Genomic DNA, 21,157 nt, shown 5'->3' on the forward strand with positions numbered 1-21,157 from the left:
AGATATCAAATTCCTTGGCTCTTATGCTCTCGCTCAATCATCGTCGTCATCATCATCCAAATCATCCAAATTAGTGAACTGGAACTGCGCCTTTTGTTGCGGTGGTCCAGTAGGGCTCCTCTGCTCTCCAGGGGCAGCTGGGCCATTGACCAGACTTGCGCGCCTCCATGCCTCCTGGTCCTTCTCTCTTTGGCGCTCCCTCTCGATGCGTTGGCGCTCGCGTTCTTCGCGAATCTTCTTCTCGCGCTCTTCCTGGGCAATACGATCCTCCTCTTCCTTCTTCTTTCTTTCTTCTTCCTCGCGACGCTTGCGCTCTTCCTCCTCTGCAGGATCGTAGCCCTTGGGATTGATACCCTGCTCAAGCAGGACCTGATGAGCAGCCAGAGAGCCTGCGCCAAGTTGAAGATCGTTTGGCCATGGGAGGAAGACTTGGTCGGTCAAAGGGTTCAAGAACTGGGTCCACTCGCTAGGAAGAATGGTATTGGCGGACAGCGTGGACTGCTGTGTTGCTGGATCTTGTGAGACATGCGGTGTGCCGTTCATGACTGCTGGGCTTTGAACCTGGGAAGATGGAGGCGCAGAGGGTGTCATGACGGATGCTGTTTGCGAATCGGGTCCAGGAGTTTGAGCGCCGGGCGTCTGGCCTTCGGGCGTAGGCGGTGCCGCTGTTGCTGGTACAGGTTTGATGGTTCCAGCAGGGGGCATGGTCGTTTTACTAATGCGCCTAGCATAGTTGAGCAGCTCTTCGTAAGCGATGGGATAGCTGGGACCAGCTGGGAAAGTCGTGGTGTGCGTCGTCACAATATCCTTTCGGGTGGTTGCGAGGTTAGAGAGCGTTTCGCGAATCTGGGCATCCAGAGCAGCTGAGGATTCGCGCAGTTGCTGTATACGTAGATAATTGTTCTGGTGTGTTTGTACTAAAGTTGCGGTCAGTCACTGGCGACTCTCCTGGGCAAAGGTGAGCTACCTTCTTCCAAGCCCTTGCTCAGCTCTTTGTCCGCTACATTGAGTTCATCGCCTTGTTGTATGGAGGGATGAAACTTGGTGACTGAGTCAATTAAGTTCGCGAGGGCTTTCTCAAGTCGCTCAAAGCGACCGTCAATATATGTGTCCATCGCAAGCCTCAGCGCGAATGACCGAGATATGTATGATAAAAAGATATGAAAGTAAATAAAGAAATACAAGGCTGCTAAGTTGGAGCAGGCGTAGCTTGAAAGCCAGAGCGGGTCTTCAAATCGTGCCTCTATTGGTCAGCTGTCTCTAAGCTTCTTTTTACGCCTGAGGCCAACCCCGATCTTTCCCGTTCGGCAAACTCGCGCATCCAAGGCCATTCTTTTACGACGACGAAATCGACGAGCAATTGAACGACGACACAGGCTTCCACCGCCCTACGATTCAAGATGGTTTCCTACGTACGTCCGAACCCCTCGATACAGTCACAGATGACGACCCTCGAATAATCGTCAATGACTTTCGGCACTTCGACAAAGCGTTCATAAACTGACGTGATTATTGACAGACTCCCATCCGCATGGCGGAATTCAAGAGCAACTATGGTCCTAAGTATGTCTTGTCTTTCTGTAACGTTATGGATACCTTACGCCGAGTTTCACGATCACACGAGCGAATTGCGACTTTGGGGATATCGAAATGGGCGAATTGAATTTGGAAATGGTGACGTTGGCTAATACTATGAAATAGGTACCATGCTCAGCCCAACCTTGCTGGCTACACTCCCCAGGCTGCCTTCCGAATGTGAGTTGGAATATTTGAACGAAAGTTGGTCGAGAAACGAAAGCATGCGAGCGAGTCGAAAGTCCAATCTCCCTTCCGTTGCCCCGGATTCATTCGATGTACAACCGCGGTTGAGACGAACCTGGTGGATAAGAGAGAACTGGGACAAATTGATCGACGACCATGCTGGAGGACCGACCAATTCAATCATCGAACGAATGCTGACCGAACAATCAGTGCCTCTCGTCTGGCCATGTACGGTGCCCCTGCCGCTGTTGGTGTCCTCCTCTTCGCCAACGGTATCCCCCGTGTGCAGCGCGACGTTCTCCAGGTACGAATTGGCATAAGGTCATGAGATATTGATTAAGATACTAATTCCCGTACAGAAGATCCCCTTCCTCGGCCGTTACTTCCACAAGGAGGTCCACCCCGCCGACAACGTAAGTTATATGTGCATTGTGAAGCTATTCAAGTCAAGTACTAATAAGAGTTTAGCCCTTCTAAATTATCTGGTGTATTGCGGAAGATAGACGTTGCTCAGCGCCGGTGCCGGCTCTCCTTGTAAAGATATTCCAATAGACATGTTCTGAGCCTTGAAATTTGCTGTGAAATGTACGGTCTGTGATTGGTCGATGTTTAAGTGAACAAGGAGAATCATGGGCAAGTCATGATATAAATAAACAATATCTTCGAGATATGAATGTGATTATTTTAACTCAATTTATTTGTCCTTGTGATCAATTCCCTGTTTTGGTGATAAGTTTCGCACTTCAAGTGTCCTTGATGGTTCGTAGTGCTGCCTGTTGCAAGTACAGTGTACGGACATGATTGTGGACCACTATTTTCCTCCTACACGCGATTCAACCGTCTTACATCAATTTCAAGCCAATACTGCCGCTCGTTATACAACTTTTTTTGTCCTTGTCTAAATTCGTACTCTAACTCTCTTAAACTTTCTAACTTCAAGGTCATGCGGGGTTTGACTTCTTAATAATTTCTTCTGTGCGACTCGGTCAACTGCTTTGGTGAACACTTGTCAAGATGGAATCCTCAAGCTGGTATGAGCTACTCACTGGCGACTGGCTCAGTCGACCAATGCGAGCAGTATTAGCCTGCGTCCTCACTGTGCCTCTCGTTCTCTGGCCTCGAAACAAATTTCAAGAGGGCAACCCTCGTCTTTTTGCTTTGTTCGTTTATTTACTTCATTTTGCGGCCATCCCCTGGCTGTATCTGGTAACAGAACTGGTCCCTGAACCCTATCTGGTAAGTCTCCCATATATCGGTAGGTCACAGTAACTGATATATGATAGGACGAGGTCTTCCATATACCTCAAGCACAGAAATATTGCCAGGGCAAGTTTCTGGAATGGGATGACAAGATCACGACACCTCCAGGCCTGTGAGTCCATCGCGCAAGGAGTCGATATGTTCAAGAGCTAATCAATAGCTAGATACCTTTCCTCCTTGATTACCCCTGGTGTGGTCCAGCGCAATGGGTATCTTGACTATGCTTGTAGTGTGCAGAACTTGCGAGCCTTCAATGTCTTTGCACTGGCCGTCCTGGCCTACTTGGCTTTGCAGTGTCGTCGTGAGATCGAGGCACGTCTCTACGATGCTCACTTCCCAGGCAAGCTACGCATCACTTCGCAGTACGCATTACACACTGCCTTCAACATCGCCTTGTTCCCACTGCTTTTCTTCTTCTCGGGGCTGTATTATACCGATGTTGCATCTACTGCAGCTGTTCTGGCCGCCTTTTTGAATCACTTAAAGCGCATGGGAAGAGATCAGAGCTCAATTCTGAGTGACCTTACTACGATTCTACTTGGTGTCTTCACACTATTCTTCCGCCAAACAAATGTCTTCTGGGTGGTAGTCTTCGTGGGCGGATTGGAGGCTGTCCATGCTATCAAGACGTTGAGGCCTGAACATGTTGACCCACCAGTCATCTTTACACTTTCCGAGCAGCTCAAGCATTATGCTTGGAGGTATTCTCTCGGAGATATCCATGATCCCCCACTACACATGATGTGGCCAGATGGTAAGCCAAAGTTGTAGCTGTTCAGGACATCGCTAAACCAAAATCAGATATGATATTTTGTGTCCTAAGTCTGGGCATCGCAGCACTCTGCAACCCACTTCGCGTTGTTCGACAAATATGGCCCTATATCTCTACACTTGTGATGTTTGTGGTCTTCGTTGCCTGGAATGGCGGTGTTGTGCTTGGTAAGTTGTTCGTGTTTTACTACTACGACCAGAACTAACCAGTATCAGGCGACAAATCCAACCATGTCGCTACTATTCATCTTCCACAGATGCTCTACATCTGGCCCTTCTTTGCATTCTTCTCCCTGCCACTTCTCCTCCCATACGCCTTCTGTTGCATCAACTTGATACTTCGCCTTCTTCCTACTGGGTCTTCGGTGTCAACTGGTTTGTCAGTCCCTGAAACAGAGTCTTCCTCACGTCCGCTTTCAATGTCATTCGGCAAGTCTTCATCCAGGAAGTCTAGCAAGAAGTTTTCGGGCTCCGAGAAAGACGAAGTTGTCAGTACACCTAGTAGCAAAGATTCAAAGACATCGAAGCAGTTACAAATCTTCCAGCTCATGTTTGGCTCCAAGATTTTCCTTTGGCCCATTTACCTTCTTGGAACTATTATACTCTCGATAGCCATCGTCCGCTACAATACTATCATCCACCCATTTACTCTCGCGGACAACCGACATTACATGTTCTACGTCTTTCGATACACTATTCGACGAGCTTCTTGGATTCGATACGCCTTGGTCATTCCCTACACTCTGGCCCGCTGGATGACCTGGGGCACTATGGCTGGATGTTCGCAGTGGTTCATGATTATGCATGGACCCGCGTGCTCTACATACGCGGAGGACGGTGATCGCCTCTTCTGGAGCCATCCTGCCGCTACTCGCATAAGTACCAGGCCACGAAAAACAGCCCAGCAGCAGGAAATAGGCAAGGCTTTAGAAAAGGACCCTCTAATGGCCTCTATCGAACCAGCGACCATCTCGACGGGCCTGATTTTCTTGCTTGCGACGACTTTGTCGCTCATGACAGCTCCCCTGGTTGAGCCTCGTTACTTCATCATTCCCTGGGTGATGTGGAGATTACTCGTACCTGCATGGAGATTCCATGACCACAGCGGCCCTCACGGTCTTTCTTCTATTCTGGAAAAACACCCAAAGACCAGGTCTTTGATCCTGTTCTTTCAGCGCTATGACATGCGTCTTATACTTGAGACGCTTTGGTTTATCGCGATCAATGCGGTGACGGGGTACATTTTCCTCACTAAGCCGTACGTGTGGAAAGCGGAGGACGGCACAGTACTAGATGGCGGTCGACTCCAGCGGTTTATGTGGTAAACTTCAAGATGAAGGAGAGATGCGAAGTGGTGCTTGCAAAAAATAGTCTTTTTGTATTTTCGTCTTTGCAGGCACATCTGAGACTCGAAGTCTTTCCATATGTAAAATATACCCTTTGAATCACTAAACGCCGTGCCCGTGGCCCATGTCCAGACCAATCCATAACCGTACCCATAGCCATACCCAGTTTCATATCGAGTGTCCTAAATCCATTTCCCAAGTCAAAGTAGCCATAATGCTCTATGTATCATGAAAGGCCTCTCATGCAATGAGTGATACTGCTTCGTGCCTTGCCTGCCCACCGTGCCGAATAAAAATAAAACAAGTCGTCAAATTTCGTCAAAGTCGCAGTTTATAGACTCAAACGATCCAAGCTCAAGCCATCGTTGCTTCTCACACGGCGAATAACGCCAAGCTTGAAGAACTTCTCCTCACCGCCAGGAGTGCGTCCACCGATATACCACTTATCGGCGCCTATCACATCGCGAAACCCTTCACTGCTGCTATCGCTCCCACGTCGTCCAGAAGATCCAGGAATAGGAATGGCGGTGCCGTTGCTGGGAGAGGTAGACGTTGACGGTGAAGAAGAGGAGGCGGTGTTGCGTGGAGGGCGGATGGCGACGCTGGAAGTCGTTGTTTGTTGCTGTTGGTGATTATGTGATGTTGAGGTAGATGTTGATGTTGAAGTTGCTGTGGTGGCTGTGGTAGATGTGGTTGTCGTCGTTGTATCTCGGGCGTGCTTGTTTGGTTGGTGTTGGTGTTGATGTTGGGATGATGTCGAGATGGAAGGGCCTTGAGGACGGAAGGCGGCGAGGAAAGAAGAGAGGAAATACGGACGTTGTGAAGGCATTTTGTGTCGGTTGTTGTGTGATGTATTGGAGGAGTGGTTGGTGTAGGACTTGATGAGTGCTGTACAATAGTAGCCGAGCGACGGTCCGAGTCGGGTCAAGTTTGAGCTCGGCTTTAAATGAAGGTCGAGGTGATTGATGAGTGGGACAGTGTTGATTGTTCAGTAACAAAAGGGATCCAGTCCCTATTCGCAGTGAAGGTTTGGTTGTTTAATGTAGAGGTTGGATTGGGAGTTGAGATCTGGATCGTCGTGGGGAACGGGAAGTGGATAGTAGAAGAAGCAAGCAGTGGGAGTGACAGCGACAGTGATAATCTGGGGGTAACTTCCATTAAGTCAAGTCACTGACGTCGCAGGTTTTTTTGCGGGGAGTCGAATCGATTTCGATCTGAGTTTGAGCCAAGCCCAGGCCGGTAACACCCGGTAAAGCTGCAAACGTAATGATAATAGCAGGGATATAATTGGTCACTTTTAGGTGCTGCTTTTAAGGTGTTCACGTGTTTGAAGAACCAACACCTTGAAGAGTCACTTCTGAAGGAAGAAAAGGCTCGGCTGGGCTTGCACTAGTTCGAGTTGAAATGCGGAGGTGGCATTAAAGTGAGGTTTAGTTATGGGTGAGTATTTGGTTTGATTGGGTGAGGTTGTTGGTGATGAGGTTGATGGCTGAAGATGCATCTTACCATGTAACGGTTATGTCTTAATAAATTTGAGATTAACCTTACAGACTACTGACTCTCTGATCATGCTTTGAGATATTAGAAATGAAACAGGCAACTACAGTTCAGACCCTCAGTAAATGGACATCCATTCATCCGTACTTGTGCTACAACCAACAGTCACATATCACATCACACCCTCCCATTCATCGAACCCTGAAGGGAAAAGCAAGCAAAGTCATTCTAAGCGACGTTCCTTCAACGCCTACAGTAGTTCCCTTTCCCATGCACATCTTCCATGCAGCATCAGATTATAATGGATGGGCAACTTCTTGATCAGCTATTGAAGATCAGTCCCAGACAAGACTAGTGGGAAAGTCAACCCTGTTTTCAACCTTGACATCCCACGTTTTGTATCTGGGCATCGCGATGACTCTCTATGATCTTGATAATCAATTGTTTAGAACCTTATGTTCACTAGAACAGTGATTAGACAGAATGAACAACAAGGTGTTCCCGTTTTGTTCCCTTACTGAAGCAGCGGCTTGTTCGTTCTCCGAGCTCTCGGGTCAAAGGACTCCTTGTGACAGGTCAAAGTGGAGGAGCTGAAGAGCGAATGCAACTGTAACTGTGAGCATGATCTGATAAATCATGAATCTGAAATGTAAGCAAAGAGAGTGCAGTGAAAGTGATCATCCATTTTATATGTTAGTTCGGATTGGCGAATGAAGTTCCAGACTTTAACTGATCAGGTTTACATGAGAAGCTGTTTCCCATGGTTAAAGATGATATTTGGCCCAGATCATTAAACATCTTGATCAAGAGAATACTGAGATACTATTGGATGCAAGTATATACTGCCAACTCATGATGGTTATTGTCTTGATCTGCCTCGGCTAATATCGTGATAAATGATACCGGGTTACCCTGGATAGTCAAGGCACAAGAAAGCACTGGTATTTTGTGGCAGTACTAGTGTAAGCTGTTCAACTAAACATGAATTATTATATATCTGTTCTCTCCATCAAATACCTTGTCGTGTTACCTTCTATTTACAGCGTTCGTTGGGAGTATCTCTCAACAAGCCCATAGTATGGATAGCGGTGTAGACCAGCCCAACCCCTCCTCATCCTCCTCCTCATTCGCAGTACAGCAGAGCACATGCAGTACTTGACCCATAACTAATAATCCCCTCCACACAAAAAACACCACATATCACAGCCCAGTATGAACAATCCATAGTCTCTATAAACCAAAACCACTTAATTTATCAGTCTTGACCATTCATCTTCCGTCTGTGCAGCCTCTTCTGCATACAGTTACAGTTACAGCACAGCAAAATGCCCACTCTCAAAGCTCGCATCCTCAGTTGGATCATCTGGTGGTGGTTCAAGAGCACTTGGCAATCCGCAGAGGGTATCAACAACCGCATCGCCAAAGAGCGCAAACACCCTGAACGGGTCCCTCCCAAGCATCTATACAAGGAGTTTGCTGTTGAGGATTACAAGAGGAAAGGCCATGTCGCTGACTACTCCGTTTACATAATCTCTCCAAAGACGGAGACACCTGCTCGTGGTCGCATCCTCTATCTCCATGGCGGAGGCTTCGTCTTTGACATCACCCCTCAGCATTGGGAGCTCGTGGCGCAGCTTGCTCGGCGTTTGAATGCGACTGTCACCGTGCCCTTGTATCCGCTTGGGCCGGAGACGTCGCTTATGAAAATGTACGAGGTCGTGCAGCCGCTCCACGATGAGATGGCCTCTGCTCCAGATAAAACACCTTTCTGGATTGTGGGTGACTCAGCTGGAGCCACTATGTCTCTTGTCCTCACGCAGAATGCAAAGCTGGCGGGTCGTCAGACTGCGCAGCGTCTAGTGCCTATCACGCCGTGCACTGATTCCAGCCTTGTCAATCCTGACTTGCACAACGCCGCCCTCAAAGACCCATGGCTCGATGTCCCAGGAATTGCAGAGATCACAAGGCTCATCTGCCCAGAGATGAACACCCAGCACCCCAACGTCAGCCCCATCTACGGAGATCTGAGGTTACCGGCCATGCTGGTCTTTGCAGCCGGTCTGGATCTTCTGACGCCGGATACCCAGAAGATGGTTGAGATAGCCAAGAGGGAAGGTACCAAGGTCGAGCTGGTGTACGGAGAGGGTATGGTTCACGTCTGGCCAATTCTGCCCATCTGGGAGGGCAGACAAGCCGTTGATAAGATGATTGAGTTTCTGGGAATTAGTTGACCGGGTTGATTTTGGTTATTTGGCTTGGGTAACGGCGTTGGTTTGGGGTTTGATAGTGCGGCGTGAGGATATACCCCCTGAGATGTGATGATGATGACGACATGATGATAACGACTTTTATATATGCATTTCCTATGTTCATATGATTAGTAAAGGTAAATTCTATATACAGTACTTTGTGTCTTGGTTGTGATCATCAACCTGATGGTGATTTTATGTATATTTCGATAACGGAATTACGACATGGGACAAGTATGTAAAATACATGGCCTTATTTACTGTATGTCTTCGGATATAACTTAGGCTATTGTATTGTATGCATGTTGTTGTATCACAGCACAGTCGGACACCAGCTCAGCCTTGCATGCTCCATGTAGCGGTATGATATATCGTCGCACAAAGATATCGATCTCCAAGGCAAACAAGATCCTGTAATCACAACAACAGACTGGACTAACTTGTTGTTCAATTTGATACACTTAGTTCCTCGTATTCCTCGATATACGGAACACTGACCAGCCATTGTTCATCACTTTGTTCAATGCTCACCCTATATGACCAATGGCATGTTCTGAGCGGGAGAACATATATCACTGTGAACAAACTTCTGACATAACCATCCAACGTCAGTTTTAATTCAGATTAAAAGTACTTGGATATTGAAGTCCTTCTTGATAGAATCGCCGATTCATATCTTTTCAATTGACCAACGGTAAATGCTGCGACTCGACCCTACCCGAGAAGTCCCCAATTGCATAATACTACGTAGACATCTACAGTGAAAGAGAATCTGGTTGAACATGAAAAGTCGGTAAGGCTGTCGATCAGGGTGACCAGCAGATGAAGCAGCTTCCCTTGTTATACAACGTGATGTATAAACGAACTGCGAGGCTGAGGATATGCACTTATACCAAAACCACATGTCAGACGGGTTACAGTATGTAGGTTCTGACTTGATGAAATCAGTAATTCCCGAGACAAGGATTAAATCTCCTATGAGCAATCATTGTATTAAACATTGACCAATACATTCTCCATGCCCAGACCATATCTTGGTAAATCTGGGTAAATGCACCGCCGGCCAACTGCAGCGTCCCAAAAGGGTATCTTTCCAGCATCGTTCCGACGGTTGATATACCCCCTTCTAAGACTTGTTCGCCACAGCCTTGGGGGCTCGGGAAGGCTTGAGGTGCCATTGCAGTTGTACTGCACTGGTAACTGGATGATCAGCCTGATTGCTAGATTCCATATAAGAGGCTTCGTCCTGTTCTCCAGTTCGGCCCCCAATGGATATCTATTCTGTCAAGAACACCCATTATCCTGTGCCACATGTAAAGTGTCCGACCGAGCATCAGTTTAGATCCTTCGAACAGTAAATGTAACCAGTGAACGCCCCCACTGAACGTTGAACGTTAGTCCTGATCGCCTTGAACGATGCGTATGCCCGCCGCAGTGCCAGTCACTTGCTGGCACTGGCATGGCAGTTCGGAACACCAGAACAACAGGATAGTTAGGGGTATTTAGTCTTCGTTTGCGACGCTGCCTTTTCGATCTTCTTCCCTTCCTCTTCCTCTTCATCCATCTTCCACATTCCACCCTCTGGTCTCTAGACTATTGTATCAACTAGCCTTTTGACCAATACATCCTACTACCATCTTGACAACAACCTTCTATCTTGACAACAACCCTCATCGTGCTATCACACTCCTCCTTTTTGGCAACCTTCTTGGAAACATCCATCACAATGTTGATGTCCGCCCTCTCCGGGCTCGCAGCTATGTCTGCGCAGACCTTGGTGTCTTCTCTCTTGATGGGAATGATCATCTTGTCTCTTGTCATCTTTGGTACTGCCATCTTCAACATCTTTGTATACCCTTTCTATGTCTCGCCTCTCCGACATCTGCCCGGCCCTACCGACAACGCCTTCTTCCTCGGCCAGGCCGCGAAGTTCCTTCAAGTCCCTTGGTTCCCTGAACTCTTCTGCCAGTGGTCTCGAGACCATCCCGAAGCCCCTCTTATCCGATACCTGAACTTTGCCAACGGTGAGACTCTCTTCGTCAACACCATGGACGCATACAAGCAAGTCCTCCAGACCAAGAGCTCCTTCTTCGTCAAGCCCGCCTTCGCTCGCCAGTTCGCACATGAAATCATTGGTGATGGACTTCCTTTCGTCGAAGGTAAGCTTCACAAGGTCCGCCGTCAGGCCATCAGCCAGCCCTTCTCGGCTCCACGCCTCAAGGCTTTCTTTCCTACTGTCCAGACCAAGGCAGAGCAATTGATTCGTGTTTTGACTCAACGACATGCTGAGAATGGCAACATCGAAATCGAGACCCATGTTTGGAAGACCGTCCTTGATGTGATCGGACTTGAAACCTTTGGCCTTGATCTCAACCATCTCGAATCTGACGAGTCTCCCTTGTTCGAGACCTTCACTAATATGATGCAGCCTTCTGCAGTCGGCCATATCGTCAACTATCTGAACTCTCTGGTTCCAGTCCGCCAATTCGTCCCCATCCAAGAATGTGTCGAGTTCTCGCAAAGCTGCAGCAAGGTCCGCGAGTTCATCCTTGGCTTTGTCAACATTCGACGAAACCTGAGCGAGAAGGGCCAATCCAGCCACGGAGACGCTCTCCAATGCCTCCTGGACCACGACGATGCCGCTTGGAACGATGAAAGCATTGTCGAATACATCCTGAACCTCTTGATTCTCGGACACGACACCACTGCTTGCTCCATCACCTGGGCTATTCACGAACTCTCGCGCCAACCCGACGTTCAGCAGCGCCTTCGAGAAGAAATCATTGACCTGGACAACACGTGCCCCATGCCCTTCTTCCCCGATATCGACAAGCTTCCCTACCTGCACAACTTTGTGCGAGAAGTTCTCCGCCTCTACTGCGCAGTCGCCATGGCACCTCGCCAAGCCACTCAGGACGTCGAAATCGCCGGTGTTGTTCTCCCCAAGGGAACTGTCATCCAGCTCTCACCTGCTGTCATGAACACTCACCCCTCCGTCTGGGGTCCTGACGCTCGAGACCTCAACCCTGACCGCTGGAATGATCTGTCGGGCAAGGCTGCGAATGCATACGCATTCGAGACGTTCCACAACGGCCCGCGAATGTGTATCGGCAAGCAGCTTTCCATGATGGAGATGAAGGTCATCCTGGTCGAGATTCTCCGAAAGTTCAAGATCGAGAAGCCTGTTGGCGCCGAAAACAAGGAAGTTGAAGTCGCTGGCCCAACTTTCACTCTCCGCCCCAAGGAGAAGTTGGTTGTTCGCTTGGTGGAGTTGTAAGAGCCAGGTGTAACACATGGCTGAAGACACTCCCTGTATTATTATACCCTACACTGCACGACACGACACAGCACACGCTTACGAGATACGATAACCCCTTCCACTTTGCACTGCCGACATAATTAGATTCGCTACGGATGGCGAAATACGAAACACAAGAGATTGGAAATATGAGGCGCCATGAACAGCTTTGTTAGATCTCGACCGAGTATAGACTACACACTACACAGATTGGACGACATGATGATACGAGGAAGCGAGCAAGAATAGATATTGATACCCCAGGAAAGATGCCAGGATTACACGGAGGATATTTGCTAGATGGATCGATGAACTTTAACTGTAATTAGACAGTACTGAGCGAAAGAATAATTATGAGTAATTGATTTTTGTAAAACTTTGACGGTTTCTTGAAGTGAGATTTGGAATGCATGACCCTTGTGATACCAACACCAATGCCTACTGTGATCTAATCATCTACCACCAAGTATAATTATGACAGGAACAATTTGTCTCTATAACACGCACGGGCAAACAAATGAATGGCAGTCATGCTTGCTTAGATTGTCATGTCTTTTAACAATACTATATAAGAATTCGAGACGCCGAGCTATGCGAAATGATCCATCCATGGAACATATACCAACGCCGATAACTCCAGAAAACACACTTGGAAAAAGTAAAGGTAAAACGTGTCGCATCATGGTTGTTCAAGCCTCATATATTCTCCTCTGCATCGCATTGCTTTCTTTGCTCGTGCTCGTCGTGCTCGCTCAGAATACGGCCATGCATATCTCAAGCTGACGAGCCTTACCAGTCAGCTGCCCAGCCATTGTTCTCGAGGAACTCCTCACAGGCTTGCTTCAGCGCCAAATTTGGCCGCAACTCAGATGCGACGAGTGGCTCACGGGTTAGAGGGTCGCTGGGGTGTCGTCGGAGATGTTCCATAATAGATGAGCGCTCATATGACTTTCCTGTCTTTGACTAGATGATATGTCAGATCAAGCCCTCGACGTATGCTTTTATTAGTAGAACTTACCACAACGGGATCAATCATAAAGCCAAAGCTGATATCGTCAATCGCCCAGTCGGGAACCTCTCGCTTCTTCTCATCGCCCGCCCTTGCTCTTTCGAAGATGTCCTTCATTCTCTCAATCTTGGCCTGAGTCTCTTCTTCGATTTCCTGCTTCTCCATTCCGTCATCCGTCTCCGCAAGCGCAGAAACCTTCTCCCTGTTCAACAGCTCCATCACCTCTCTTTCAAGGTCCTTAGCTTCGCGCATTCGCTTCTTTTCGAGATCATCCCAGCGTTCCTTCTTGCAGCGCAAAACAAGTGCCGTCACAGCAGCGAGAGAGCGGTCGTTTGTAGCAGCGCATAGCTTGTGCGCGTGCAGTGCACTCTCGAGAGAAGCGTCATAGTCCTTAAGAGCGAGTTGAGCTTCAGCGAGATAATAGCGAGCCTTCATATTGTCGGGCGTTAGCTGCAGACAAGCTTCGCAATCAGTAATAACTGAGTCCCAGTAATTCAACTTGAGACGGGCCATGGCGCGATTGGTGTAAAGTGCTGGATTCTTGGGGTCGGCGATGATGCTGTGGGTAAATAGGAAATATGTCAGAATGGATATCACCCAGCTTATTTCTCACAGCGCCGATGGTTCTATGGATGCATGATTAAGGTATGTATGGGATGAGCTCACGCTTTGGAGTATAGGCTGTCAGCGCCGACATAGTCGCCTTGTATGAAACATTTGTTCCCTTCTTCTTTGAGTTGAAGTGATTTGGACATGGTGACTGTGTCTTGAGTGTGTGATGCGGTCAGCCGTGATGAAGGCCGTTCGTTGTAGGTAATTTACGATAATTGATGAATAGAGATACTAGCTCGGTCGTCTCGGATAGGTAGAGAACCTGCTACAAGCCTAGAGAGATATATATAAAAGAATGGCTGCGTCGGTAAACAAAAAAGGGAAGAATAGCGGCACTCAAAGCTAGGTACTCAGGTCTAAGTGATGCTGTGGACGTAAAGGTAAGTAGGTAGTGCCTCAAATCTATCTGGCCGGGCGAGAGATTGACAACGGCAGGAACGGGCGAACTACAATGACACCATGGAATGTTGGATTGTTTTACATAGAAAGGACCCTGATTCTAGGAAGCCTGTGATTGGATTTCTAAGCGCGTCTTTCTTGGAAAGTTCGAGAAACAGGCGGCGGGCCTGGACTGGACGGCTGGGCATTTATTACAGCATGACCGCCCGACAATTGCGGGGTGAATAAGAGTAGAGCTGGGCGGGCTATCAATTGTTGGGGTTTCATCATGACACTTCTCATGATAGCCGTGCACCGAGTCAGGTTACACAACACAACGCATACAGCCTAAAGTCTAGGACCTTAACAGAACATAAATCAGATAATCAGATATAGTGTATTTATATTCTCTTCAGTAATCTATTTTCTTCCAGCATATCTCACTATCGCATTGTTCTCATAAAAACATGTCTTATCCAGTGTCCCACAGCATACACTTTGAACAACACTTAACCTAGTACACCTAAGCTTTATTCATCATGTCGTGTTCCTATCCTCCCACTATCTCGACCTTTCATGTCCCACAGCAGTTTTGTATATACAGGTAGTCATTCATCAAGCTCGCGCTGTCCCAAAGACATATCTATACCCTACCCAAGAGCGACGACCTCATACAAGCGCTATGCAACCGAAAGCCCCCGATCAAACCAAACAACCAACGTTACCCAGAAATGAGACCAAAACCAACAACGCCGTGCATATGCATATTTTCCCCAACTCAAAACCCCATCCCTAAACCCTATTTTACCCAGCGGATTGGTCCCTATCGGTAGGCTGGTCCGGGTGGTGGGCTATCGTCCTTGACGAGTCCGGCCTGCTCTTCCTCCGTTGGGTCCTCGACATGCGATGTTGATCTAGACGATGAGTGAGGTCGCCTAAACACATTGTGGAATGAAAACTGACGCCGTGTGATTTCCGGAGGTTGTCCATGAGGCGGGGGCGTCGGGGGAGCTAGACTGTTACCACTTCGGAATGACGCCCCTCGGTACTCAGTGTCCTGACCACCGAACGCATGTTCGCGAGTTTGACCGTAGTAAGCGGCATGTTCTTCGTCGGCCTTGTCCCGGGGGACGGCAATCTCGGTTAGAGGGACGGGATGCATCGGGCTCCGAGGACGGGGCTTATCGTCTTCGTGATCGTCGTTGACGTGTCGTCCAGAGAAATTGGTAAAGCCTCGGGCTCGGCCCCTAATAGTCCCGGCGATACTAGAAAAGAGCGTGTTTGTTTCTTGGCGGTTGTTATCGTCGTCGTTATCGTCTTCGTGATCGTCGACCGGAGGAAATTGGGACATGCCTAAAGGTGGGTGCTGTCTGGGACTGCTTGGCCTAACGGCAAACCGGGGAGAGATCGGGGGTATCTGCGGTGGAGGAGATGTTACGGATCCAGCTCTTGAGCTGCTGATTGTTCCAGTTCGTCCAGTTCGGAAAGTCATTGTCCTCCTCCTTCTCAATCCATCCCATTCCCACTCTGGCTGCGATCCATCCTCACGGATAGGATCCATGGTCTCCATCATCATCTTTTCCTCGTGCAGTCGCTTGAGCTCTTCGGCCTCCATTCTAAGTCTTCGCTGAGAGATCTGTCGCATAATCGCAGCTGTTCCACGGATGGCGTCAGCCTTGGGCTCCGTCTCTGGCTGCTCCTGCTCGACAATAGTTTGGATCTGATCGAGATCACCATTGAAGATGGCAGCATCAGGCACGTCTTTTGCGGATTTTGATATTTGTAGTAATACTACTCCGGAGCAAATGGTTAAGAAACCTAAGACCACGGTCACAATAGACTGGACAGAGCCCTTGAAACCTTGGTAAAGGATCGCTGATGTGATAATGGTAGTACTGGTAAAGTAGACGTAGTATGTTGGGGTAACAAGAGCCGCGTTATAAATGTTGAGCGCTTTCTACTACAAGTTAGCAAAGGAGAAGAAAAGGTTATCAGGTTTCGTACGTTGAGATAGATGATCTCTGTCAAAAGTGTTCCAATGACAAAGACAAACAGAACCCATAGAAACCACTCCTTGTACTGAGGTTTGCCTCCAATCCAAGCAATGATGGCAGCACCCAGTCCCTGGGTTGATGCGACACTCAATCCACCAATCCAACTGCAGATGGAGATGTAGACCAACATGTTCTTGTTACCATATTTTGGCGCAACCCAGATAGCAGTGACCGCGGAACCGACTAGAATGAGGCCAGCATAGGTGAGAAAGCCTGGCGTTATGAAGTAACTTTGCATCTGCTGGATATCGCTGACGGACGACGAATGAGGCGCATTCATAACAATAACGACCGAACCAACGATACACAGAAAACAACCAACTTTCCCCACCAGACTGAGGCGTTCCTTGAGAAAAATACTCGACAGAATAGCTGCAATGACGACAGACAGAGCACCCAGAGGCGTGACGAGGATAGCATCGGTAAAAGCGTATGCGACAAAGTTGAGGATCTCGCCAATGATCATAAGAATCATACCTGTCCACCACCAAACATTCTTGAGGTATCCATATCCTTCTCCAGCGACCTCATTGTATTTCTCGTTGGCGCGCAATAGACCGAACTTCTTGAGGACAAAAGAAACGCCAATGAAGACACCAGAACCGACAGCCAAACCAATACCAACGGGTTTATAAAATCCAGGTCGGTCGCCCGAGTCGCCGCCTCCTATACCACCGCTTCTGGCGAAGATATCGGCGTCCATTGCAATATACAAATCGAGGTTGGAGTCGAGGCTTAGCGGGAGGAGGGGAAGCGAGTCGAAGCGGGAGATCTAGACCTATGCTTAGGACCACATGTGCGATGGGTGACGATGGAACGGTTGCGGCAGCGACGAAGGACTTTTATATATCAGGGGTTATTGGAATAAATTTTATACAACAAGACGTCAAGTGAGAATCAGAGAGAAGAATAGGTGTGCAACGGCAAAGGTAAGAGGAATATACAACAAAAGAGGTAAGAAAGAAACCAAAAAGTGTATGTATGTAGAGTGAAGGCAGAGTAAAGAAACCTTGGAAACGGCGTTGCACACACCAGGCCAGATTAGCTCAAGCTTGTGATGAAAGAGAGATCCGATGTGGATGGGCGCTCCTGAGACAGGCATCCGCCATGTACAGGTACTTGGGTACGCATATTTGGGCGCTGTCCCCGCTGCAACCTGGGCCTAGAGGCACAGAGGTACCCTACCTGCCAACTTGGAGCGGCCCCCAGCCAACCACTGAACAGAATAAAAAACAACAAGCTTCTGCAGCCATGGAAAGTTCCCAGTCCATTGGGCGATCTTGACTGTTTCCAACTCTTTGTCAACACCAACAAAGACGACACTTCGCGGGCTGACATGTCACTGGCCTTTACGACATGCAAACAAGAACAAAAGGAGCTTATGCCAGCAATTACAACTTCCTTGCCTGTCATTAGTTACGTAGCGGGGGTCTTCCATGCTTTTCTCACCGAAATATGCAGCACCTACAGGGCCAATATAGGTCATCACCCGCGCAACGACCCATGGCTCTTGGACCAACGGGCGCTAAATCGCCTATGAACGTCAGCATCGAGACCTATGACACCAGACCTACTCGTCCAACTTGATTGTTGGGACCTAACTAAAGGCCTGGAATATTTGATAGGGGTCAGGTCTGATATCGATCGATGTTGACCTGCCCATCTCGGTAAGCCCTTGGCGCAGCACTCAAGCTTCCAAAGTAGAGGTACTTGATCCTCCCCTCGGCCCAATGTAATGGGATAAGCCACTTACGGGTGGCTCGCGATGACGACGAAGCATTGCGCAGCTTGTGGTCAAAACGTTTATTGTTTTTATTGTCCGCCGGGAACGGAAGAATTGTCATCGAGAATCGACAACGATCACTTTGATATTCTTCTGTATTTCCAGAAGACCGTCATTGTAAGGTTGACCGATAAACAAAAACAACATATGTCTCACTGAGCTGATGGTGGCTACAGGCTGTAGGCCAAGACGGACTCTATTCAAGCGCATCCACCAACGTGGGGTATGGTTATTCGGCACTGAAGATCTAGACTCTCTTAACCTTGGCTCACTGAACAATGGGTCCTTTTTCAGCTCTGAACCTTCTATCTGTTCAGTAAACATGGACTGCATCTATGAGACTCCGTGTCCATTGGACTTGAAGATGTGGTCAGCATTGTACAGCTAAGCCTCCCGAACATCCGGTTCAATCAACCTTAATAACGCCCGCCACCAAAATCCTCATGTCGCATCTCTGGTCTCTCACAGCCAGACAAAGGTGGGTAAAGTCGATCCTCTGGTACTATTTCTGTCTCAGTAGCGACGACTCTGCATGCAGGCGACTCAGCCACATCCGAATGCACACGCGTGGTGTTTCAAGATATGTCTCTTCTGTTCCCACTGATCGACATCCAATCAATCTGCACATTCAAAGTTGCATTCTTGTGCCAGGGCTTTGATCGACAGGCTTGAATCAGCATCTAGGGTTTTGTGGTTAAAATCTGGGGCAGTGTCTAGGGTCCTGATGTGATATACACGCGATTTAAGGCTGATGATGGACTTCATGGACTTTATTTGGCGTGGCCTCAGGGTGTCAGAAGAACTGGCCTGGGAGAGTATATGAGACGAAATAATTTGGTCACTTCACGCCACTTTAAACTAGCACTTCGGCTACTTTATTATAGTAGCTTAAGCCGTGGACAATAATTCTTGGGGTGGTAAGAACACAAAACTTTAAATTGGTTTTTAGTTTTGTTTGACCGCTCTTATGATGAGCAGATACTCTAAAGCTTGAATGACGATAGTACCATCTCAGTCACCAGACCGTTATATGGCGTACGATAGTCTAGTTCAACGGTCCGTTTATTCTGCACATCTGGGGCGTTGCGAAAGTCAAACAATATCGTGTGACTGACTACTTGCAAATCCATACAACATTATTATTGCTTCCTGTCATTCATTATCAAGGGGTATCTCGATCTTAAATTCGTAAATGCATCATGCAACCAACCCAAATGAACCAAAGGTAATCTCCCTTCCCTTTCTATAATATAACCTTGTTATGCCAAATTATTTCTTTTCAGCCTGAACAATCTCAGCCAACCATCTACCCACCTTTTCCTTAAGAGGTAGCTTTGATGCTTCACCAATCTGAGAGACGTACTTCTCCTTCAGCATCCGCGATTCCTTCCTGGCCTCCTCTGCTGCTTTGCGAGCTTTGAACCTCGCCATGGCCTCGGCTTCTCTCTGGGCACGCCTTTCACGACGTTCCTTGATACGCTCAGGTGGTATTTCCTTTCCGGTAGCGTTCCTAACCTTCTCCCAAAAGAGATGATGCTGAGCCTCGTCTGCTCTACAAGCATTGTACATGACAGCTTGTATGGGGTGTCTCATCATATGATGGAAAACAATCTTGTACTCGCTGGTTTTGGCTGTCTTTGAGAACCTGAGACCCATGTCGATTCCTGTCCTTGCCATATCCTCATAACTTGGGTCGCTGTAATTAAGACCCAAGATAAATTCCTGTGCCTCAGGATGAAGCTCGCTTATAGGAAGGCGACCGAGTAGACCTTGTAGATATGTAGGGAGCTGGGTATTCTGTAACTCCTCCTGCAGTGCCAACCATTCTGACGGGACTGAGGACTTGGTTTCCTGCCCCTTCAGATCTGCATCTTCCTTCTCGTTCGCGGAAGGCCCTACCCTTTGCCGCTTAGTCAATGGGACTTCGGTCGCAGGGGTCTCATCTTGAGTTGTGATAAGGCCTCGTTTTCTCGTGACGGGTTTCGGTGCATCTTTTCCGGAATCCTGGGTCTGGGGAAGTGTTGACGTGATTGAAGGGTCGAATTTTTGTCGTTTTGCAGGCTGTGGTCTTGGCGGAGGGCAGGGACTATCATCCCGCGGTAAGCTTCGCTTTCTAGCGCTGGGTTTCGGTTCCTCATTTTCGACGGGCATATTATGTACCAACAGGAACAACGAATCCCATTCGCTTCCATCATCGGATTCTTCAGTTTCGGATTCCTCTTCTTCCTCAGATTCTTCCGTCTCTTCCTCTTCATCGTCGTATTCCTCTTCAAATTCTTCTTCCTCTTCTTCTTCTTCCTCCTCCTCCTCTTCTTCCTCTTCGAGCCCCTCTTCCTTTCTTCGCTGCTCTTCCTCCCTTTTCTCCCTGAACCTCTGCTTTGTTTCCTCTGCTATCTTTCGGAGTTCAGCTTGGTTTTTTCTTTTAAATGACTCGTCGTCTTTCTGAGCGTAATATTCATCCTGCCAATAATTAGTGCCAAGGGTCCTGGGAAGGCCTGATTAATCTTGTGGTTCATACGCACATCTGAGATTTCATCTTGCACCAGCATCATGACGGCCAATAAGGTCAATTTTGTTGTGCGGTCGTAGTCATGATTAACGATGTCGTCAAGGACAATATCCTCGATCATCTGCTGATCGATCCCTGCGACTGAGGGTAGCGCGTCCCTCGGTAGAATAGACATCCTCCCTGCTGTAATTTTCGTCGAATAAGTATGCAAAATTGTGTTGATGTCGACGTCAAAAAAAGGTCAGCCGCTGTTTCTGCTCTGTCCTCAACAACTCCTCTTCCCGTCCAGGCCGATAAGGCTCGGTACAGTGAGCCCGACTAGTGGGCCTTGACCAATGGGAATCATTCTTGCAGTGGTCTAGACCTTTGGACCATTTGTCGAGTGAATGAGTGCTACTGGAGGTTTAATAATCCGAGGTTGCTATAGTTAGAGCTGTCCAGGAATGGACCTGCAGTGTAGATCTTATCGCGAATTGTTTGTTCCGGACTCGACAACTCATTCCTTCATCCCGGTAGAGGCTTAGAGAGACATGCGTTATATGTCAGTTTTCCATCAATAGGCTCTCACCCTTTTCTATCCAATCGCCAGAGGGCTATGCATCGTCGATATTCTTTCCAGATAGGGTATCC

At 48.1% G+C, this 21,157-nt stretch overlaps 9 protein-coding genes across 9 annotated transcripts; 4 read left to right on the forward strand and 5 right to left on the reverse strand.

Moving 5' to 3' along the window:
* Position 1: 1 nt before the first annotated feature.
* B0J16DRAFT_367313 (vitamin-D-receptor interacting mediator subunit 4-domain-containing protein) lies at positions 2-1,167 on the reverse strand. The gene is made up of 2 exons (XM_046130124.1): positions 968-1,167; positions 2-917 (listed from the first exon to the last, which is right to left on the reverse strand). The coding sequence occupies exons 1-2, from the start codon at positions 1,113-1,115 to the stop codon at positions 34-36; spliced, it is 1,032 nt and encodes a 343-aa protein (XP_045989826.1). The 5' UTR covers positions 1,116-1,167; the 3' UTR covers positions 2-33.
* A 73-nt stretch (positions 1,168-1,240) lies between these two features.
* On the forward strand, positions 1,241-2,449 carry B0J16DRAFT_329993 (ubiquinol-cytochrome-c reductase complex subunit-domain-containing protein). The gene is made up of 6 exons (XM_046126390.1): positions 1,241-1,412; positions 1,520-1,563; positions 1,702-1,755; positions 1,972-2,065; positions 2,121-2,174; positions 2,230-2,449. The coding sequence occupies exons 1-6, from the start codon at positions 1,401-1,403 to the stop codon at positions 2,236-2,238; spliced, it is 267 nt and encodes an 88-aa protein (XP_045989827.1). The 5' UTR covers positions 1,241-1,400; the 3' UTR covers positions 2,239-2,449.
* Positions 2,450-2,600: 151 nt separating this feature from the next.
* B0J16DRAFT_329995 (Dol-P-Glc:Glc(2)Man(9)GlcNAc(2)-PP-Dol alpha-1,2-glucosyltransferase) lies at positions 2,601-5,162 on the forward strand. Its single transcript, XM_046126391.1, has 5 exons — positions 2,601-2,997; positions 3,045-3,133; positions 3,186-3,775; positions 3,823-3,960; positions 4,009-5,162. Exons 1-5 carry the CDS (start codon positions 2,776-2,778, stop codon positions 5,115-5,117), a joined length of 2,148 nt encoding a protein of 715 aa, XP_045989828.1. The 5' UTR covers positions 2,601-2,775; the 3' UTR covers positions 5,118-5,162.
* On the reverse strand, positions 5,163-6,313 carry B0J16DRAFT_329997 (uncharacterized protein). Its single transcript, XM_046126392.1, has one exon. The coding sequence runs from the start codon at positions 5,965-5,967 to the stop codon at positions 5,470-5,472; it is 498 nt and encodes a 165-aa protein (XP_045989829.1). The 5' UTR covers positions 5,968-6,313; the 3' UTR covers positions 5,163-5,469.
* Positions 6,314-7,624: 1,311 nt separating this feature from the next.
* B0J16DRAFT_329999 (alpha/beta hydrolase fold-domain-containing protein) lies at positions 7,625-9,148 on the forward strand. The gene has a single exon (XM_046126393.1). It carries the CDS (start codon positions 7,961-7,963, stop codon positions 8,864-8,866), a length of 906 nt encoding a protein of 301 aa, XP_045989830.1. The 5' UTR covers positions 7,625-7,960; the 3' UTR covers positions 8,867-9,148.
* A 1,462-nt stretch (positions 9,149-10,610) lies between these two features.
* B0J16DRAFT_314501 (cytochrome P450) lies at positions 10,611-12,431 on the forward strand (the record flags this gene model as incomplete). Its single annotated transcript, XM_046125190.1, has 2 exons — positions 10,611-12,157; positions 12,392-12,431. 2 exons carry the CDS (start codon positions 10,611-10,613, stop codon positions 12,429-12,431), a joined length of 1,587 nt encoding a protein of 528 aa, XP_045989831.1.
* Positions 12,432-12,519: 88 nt separating this feature from the next.
* B0J16DRAFT_330001 (uncharacterized protein) lies at positions 12,520-14,436 on the reverse strand. Its single transcript, XM_046126394.1, has 3 exons — positions 13,858-14,436; positions 13,201-13,750; positions 12,520-13,145 (listed from the first exon to the last, which is right to left on the reverse strand). The coding sequence occupies exons 1-3, from the start codon at positions 13,944-13,946 to the stop codon at positions 12,972-12,974; spliced, it is 813 nt and encodes a 270-aa protein (XP_045989832.1). The 5' UTR covers positions 13,947-14,436; the 3' UTR covers positions 12,520-12,971.
* A 281-nt stretch (positions 14,437-14,717) lies between these two features.
* Positions 14,718-16,938, reverse strand: B0J16DRAFT_391884 (magnesium transporter NIPA-domain-containing protein; the record flags this gene model as incomplete). Its single annotated transcript, XM_046131955.1, has 2 exons — positions 14,718-16,138; positions 16,186-16,938. 2 exons carry the CDS (start codon positions 16,936-16,938, stop codon positions 15,005-15,007), a joined length of 1,887 nt encoding a protein of 628 aa, XP_045989833.1. The 3' UTR covers positions 14,718-15,004.
* Positions 16,939-19,103: 2,165 nt separating this feature from the next.
* Positions 19,104-20,828, reverse strand: B0J16DRAFT_409742 (uncharacterized protein). Its single transcript, XM_046133095.1, has 2 exons — positions 20,541-20,828; positions 19,104-20,478 (listed from the first exon to the last, which is right to left on the reverse strand). The coding sequence occupies exons 1-2, from the start codon at positions 20,700-20,702 to the stop codon at positions 19,288-19,290; spliced, it is 1,353 nt and encodes a 450-aa protein (XP_045989834.1). The 5' UTR covers positions 20,703-20,828; the 3' UTR covers positions 19,104-19,287.
* Between the last annotated feature and the right edge of the window lie 329 nt (positions 20,829-21,157).

The sequence above is a fragment of the Fusarium flagelliforme genome, assembly GCF_020744385.1.
Source record: "Fusarium flagelliforme strain FIESC 12 MPI-CAGE-AA-0113 chromosome Unknown B0J16scaffold_1, whole genome shotgun sequence".
NCBI lineage: Eukaryota > Fungi > Ascomycota > Sordariomycetes > Hypocreales > Nectriaceae > Fusarium > Fusarium flagelliforme.

Excerpts from the sequence above, each read along its gene's own strand:
- B0J16DRAFT_329997 (XM_046126392.1), bottom strand. The coding sequence starts at position 5,967 with ATGCCTTCACAACGTCCGTATTTCCTCTCTTCTTTCCTCGCCGCCTTC.
- B0J16DRAFT_329995 (XM_046126391.1), top strand. The coding sequence starts at position 2,776 with ATGGAATCCTCAAGCTGGTATGAGCTACTCACTGGCGACTGGCTCAGT. Across the intron at positions 3,134-3,185 it reads ATCACGACACCTCCAGGCCT|ATACCTTTCCTCCTTGATTA; the intron begins GTGAGTCCATCG and ends ATCAATAGCTAG. Across the intron at positions 3,961-4,008 it reads GAATGGCGGTGTTGTGCTTG|GCGACAAATCCAACCATGTC; the intron begins GTAAGTTGTTCG and ends AACCAGTATCAG.
- B0J16DRAFT_329993 (XM_046126390.1), top strand. Across the intron at positions 1,564-1,701 it reads AAGAGCAACTATGGTCCTAA|GTACCATGCTCAGCCCAACC; the intron begins GTATGTCTTGTC and ends ACTATGAAATAG. Across the intron at positions 1,756-1,971 it reads CCCCAGGCTGCCTTCCGAAT|TGCCTCTCGTCTGGCCATGT; the intron begins GTGAGTTGGAAT and ends CCGAACAATCAG.
- B0J16DRAFT_329999 (XM_046126393.1), top strand. The coding sequence starts at position 7,961 with ATGCCCACTCTCAAAGCTCGCATCCTCAGTTGGATCATCTGGTGGTGG.
- B0J16DRAFT_409742 (XM_046133095.1), bottom strand. The coding sequence starts at position 20,702 with ATGTCTATTCTACCGAGGGACGCGCTACCCTCAGTCGCAGGGATCGAT. Across the intron at positions 20,479-20,540 it reads TGCAAGATGAAATCTCAGAT|GATGAATATTACGCTCAGAA; the intron begins GTGCGTATGAAC and ends AATTATTGGCAG.
- B0J16DRAFT_367313 (XM_046130124.1), bottom strand. The coding sequence starts at position 1,115 with ATGGACACATATATTGACGGTCGCTTTGAGCGACTTGAGAAAGCCCTC. Across the intron at positions 918-967 it reads GAGCAAGGGCTTGGAAGAAG|TACAAACACACCAGAACAAT; the intron begins GTAGCTCACCTT and ends CCGCAACTTTAG.
- B0J16DRAFT_330001 (XM_046126394.1), bottom strand. The coding sequence starts at position 13,946 with ATGTCCAAATCACTTCAACTCAAAGAAGAAGGGAACAAATGTTTCATA. Across the intron at positions 13,751-13,857 it reads GACAGCCTATACTCCAAAGC|CATCATCGCCGACCCCAAGA; the intron begins GTGAGCTCATCC and ends ATTTACCCACAG. Across the intron at positions 13,146-13,200 it reads TTATGATTGATCCCGTTGTG|TCAAAGACAGGAAAGTCATA; the intron begins GTAAGTTCTACT and ends CATATCATCTAG.